The sequence below is a fragment of the Gossypium hirsutum genome, chromosome A11 (assembly GCF_007990345.1).
Source record: "Gossypium hirsutum isolate 1008001.06 chromosome A11, Gossypium_hirsutum_v2.1, whole genome shotgun sequence".
NCBI classification, from domain to species: Eukaryota; Viridiplantae; Streptophyta; class Magnoliopsida; order Malvales; family Malvaceae; genus Gossypium; species Gossypium hirsutum.
In genome coordinates this window covers 24434021-24437201 of record NC_053434.1, presented here as the reverse complement: position 1 = coordinate 24437201, position 3181 = coordinate 24434021, and the positions used below count along the sequence as shown (strand labels likewise).

Genomic DNA, 3181 nt, shown 5'->3' with positions numbered 1-3181 from the left:
ACTATTTTAGAGGAATTTACTTGTTAAGTTACACTTATTTTAATGTTATTTAAGTATAAATATTTTTTAATTTATTTTTAATTTATTAAAAAACACTTAATTTAATATTTTCAATATGTTTGATATATTATATTTTTAAATTTTTATATAAAAAATAATATTTTCTAGCCCTGACCTAGCAAATATCTAAAATGTTAACCGGAGCTATGGACAGATATAATGTTACGTGGGTATTTCTAAATAAATTATTGAAAAAATCCTGTCCGGCCCACGCCTTAGCCAACGGCTAGTTACGTAAAACGGTAACCTCAACGGTCGAAAATTTCAAATCCTCTTTTTATCCTAAAACCTCTCTCTCTAAATCGCATCCATTCTTTATCACGCTCTCTTCACTTCTCTCCAAAACTCCCCCCTCTGCCCTCTGCACTTTTTTCCAGTATTTTATTCTTTTGGCTGTCCACAAATCCTTCTTATCTTCGATATCAAATTTCAAAAATACAAAAAGGAAACTAGAAATAGAAAAGTGGTTTTTCGAAGATGTTGCAAGATTTGTGGAACGCTCCTCCTGGATTCAGGCCTTCTAAATCGGCCCCCACTTCTCCGGCTAAGCCCCTCGGGGTTCTGAGAACTCGCTCCGAGTCCTTCCATGCCATCCACAAAGTCCCAGTCGGTGACACTCCTTATGTTAGAGCCAAGAACGTTCAAGTAAGTTTCTGGGTGTCTTCCAGTGATTGTACAAGACTTGAAATCTTCTTCTTTATTAATTTTACTTTTGTTTTCAGTTGGTGGAAAAAGATCCGGAGAGGGCGATTCCTATGTTTTGGGCAGCCATAAATGCAGGGGATAGAGTTGATAGTGCTTTGAAAGACATGGCCATTGTAATGAAGCAGCAAAATAGAGCAGAGGAAGCCATTGAAGCTATCAAGTCTCTGCGTAGTAGATGCTCAGATCAAGCGCAGGAGTCTCTTGATAACATTCTATTGGATCTCTACAAGGTCTTGTTACACCAATGTAAACATTAAATATTATATCAAGTTGTTTTGGTCTTTAACAAATAGATGGTTATTATAATTCTACAGAGATGTGGAAGGTTGGATGACCAAATAGCTTTGTTGAAGCACAAGTTGTATTTGATTCAACAAGGGCTGGCTTTCAATGGGAAGCGCACCAAGACAGCCCGATCTCAAGGAAAGAAATTTCAGGTCTCTGTCGAGCAAGAAGCCACACGGTTGCTGGTAAGCCTTCAATTTTTTCATCTTTGCTGGTAAACCTTAAAACGGATACATGAATTTAAGAAACTTTCCATTTTCAGGGAAACTTGGGGTGGGCATTGATGCAGCAAAACAACTATATCGAAGCAGAAGATGCTTATCGGCGGGCACTTTCGATTGCTGCCGATAATAACAAAATGTGTAACCTAGGTATTTGTTTGATGAAGCAAGGTAGAATTGGGGAGGCTAAAGAAACCTTGCGGAGAGTGAAACCAGCAGTGGCTGATGGACCAAGAGGGGTAGATTCCCATCTTAAGGCCTATGAGAGGGCACAGCAGATGCTCCAGGATCTTGAGTCGGAGATGATGAATAAAGGAGGAGGGGATCGGGTCGAACAAAGCCGGCTCTTTGACGCCTTCCTTGGTTCTTCATCAATTTGGCAACCTCAACCTTGCAAGGACCCCATCAGCTTGCCAAAATCAAATGCAGTTAAACCCCAAGATGATTTTGCTGATGAGAACATCAAATCGAATGTAATGATAAACCAGGTGGTGATTCCTCAACCAAAACCAGTCGCTCTTCCTTTCGGAAATTCTCTAAATATCGATGCACCGCCCTTTTACTCATCAAAGCTGGTGAAGGAGGTGAAAGCTCCAGTTGTGAATCAATTGCATGAGACCCTTAAAAGAACACGGTCAGGAAACTCAGCTAACTCTATGAGAGTGAATGAAATGGGTGAAGACTGCACAAAGCCTTTATCTGAAGAACTGGAAAAACCAGAGATTAAGACAAGAAGAAGGCTCTCTCTTTCAACTAAAGAGAAAGGAGACAAATTGGCTGATTTATTACCAGATAGCCAAGACTTTGAGGAGGCTATCATTTCAGCTGCAGTTCTAGGCCCAGCAAATGAAGCAGTGACTCAAAGGATGTTTCCAAAGAAAACTGATAAGAGGCTTAAGGTCTTCCAAGATATTACTCTTTCTTTGAGTCCCAGAGCCTGATGTTGGTTAACTGATTTAGTTTCTTAAGTAACTTAATATTCTAAGGTTGGAGATGAACTTGTTCTCCTCACCTACTTGACTTCCTATTCCTGAAAAAAAAGGGGTAGCAGTTCTTAAGGTTGTAGCCTTAAGTATCATTTACATTTTATTTATGCATGCCTCTCAAATAAGGAGCATCCCACACCCATCAAAATAATAAAAAACACTTTGGTTTAGATTTTGCATTGCATTTGCCCAAATCTTTTTGATAAAGATATTCAGTTTTTCATTGCATTCTACTAATTGACAAAAGAAGTGTTCTATTTGATTTAAAAAATAACATTCATAAAACAGCAAGCTTGCTGTTTCAGTGGCAATAAGACCTCACAACTATTATTTAAAATGGAAATGAAATGAAATTATCAAAAGGAATGCAATTTACACACAATATGAAATTATCAAAATGAAATCATCACAATCATGCTGAACTTTGAGAACGTTATGCAAAAGATTCATGTTTCTCTTCTTTCTTTTCTTTTTTTTTCTTCAACTTTTCTTGGAATATTCAAACGATGATTTTTATTTTCCAATTAAAAATGAAGGATCACATTTTCACTCATATGGGAGAGCCTTAAAAGGGAGTATGAATAACAGGATATAATATGGAATAGAGTGTCGAATCTGAGTCAATAAAAAAAGGGTCTTATATATCATTAGGACAAGAATGTTGGTGTTGAAAGCAACTTATCCAGATGAAGTAACAAGGTTAACAAAAGCTTTGAGCTTCAAGGCTTGAGGCTTATACAGCAAACAACCAATTTTGCTTAAGAAATTTTAGCAATTTTGAATAGAACAGAGAAGCAAGAAAAGAGAGTGTGTTTGAATGAAAATGTTTATTATTTTCATTGAGCATTTGAAGTTGGCATAATGCCATTATATATATGAAACATAAGTTAAACAATACAATCAAATTTTACCTAAACTTTCACC

The 3181-nt window shown here is 36.9% G+C and overlaps 1 protein-coding gene across 1 annotated transcript; it reads left to right on the top strand.

Annotated features, from left to right (window-relative positions):
• The first annotated feature begins 247 nt into the window (after positions 1 to 247).
• On the top strand, positions 248 to 2427 carry LOC107895818 (protein POLLENLESS 3-LIKE 2). The gene is made up of 4 exons (XM_016821041.2): positions 248 to 705; positions 783 to 995; positions 1080 to 1235; positions 1313 to 2427. The coding sequence occupies exons 1-4, from the start codon at positions 538 to 540 to the stop codon at positions 2210 to 2212; spliced, it is 1437 nt and encodes a 478-aa protein (XP_016676530.2). The 5' UTR covers positions 248 to 537; the 3' UTR covers positions 2213 to 2427.
• Positions 2428 to 3181: the final 754 nt, after the last annotated feature.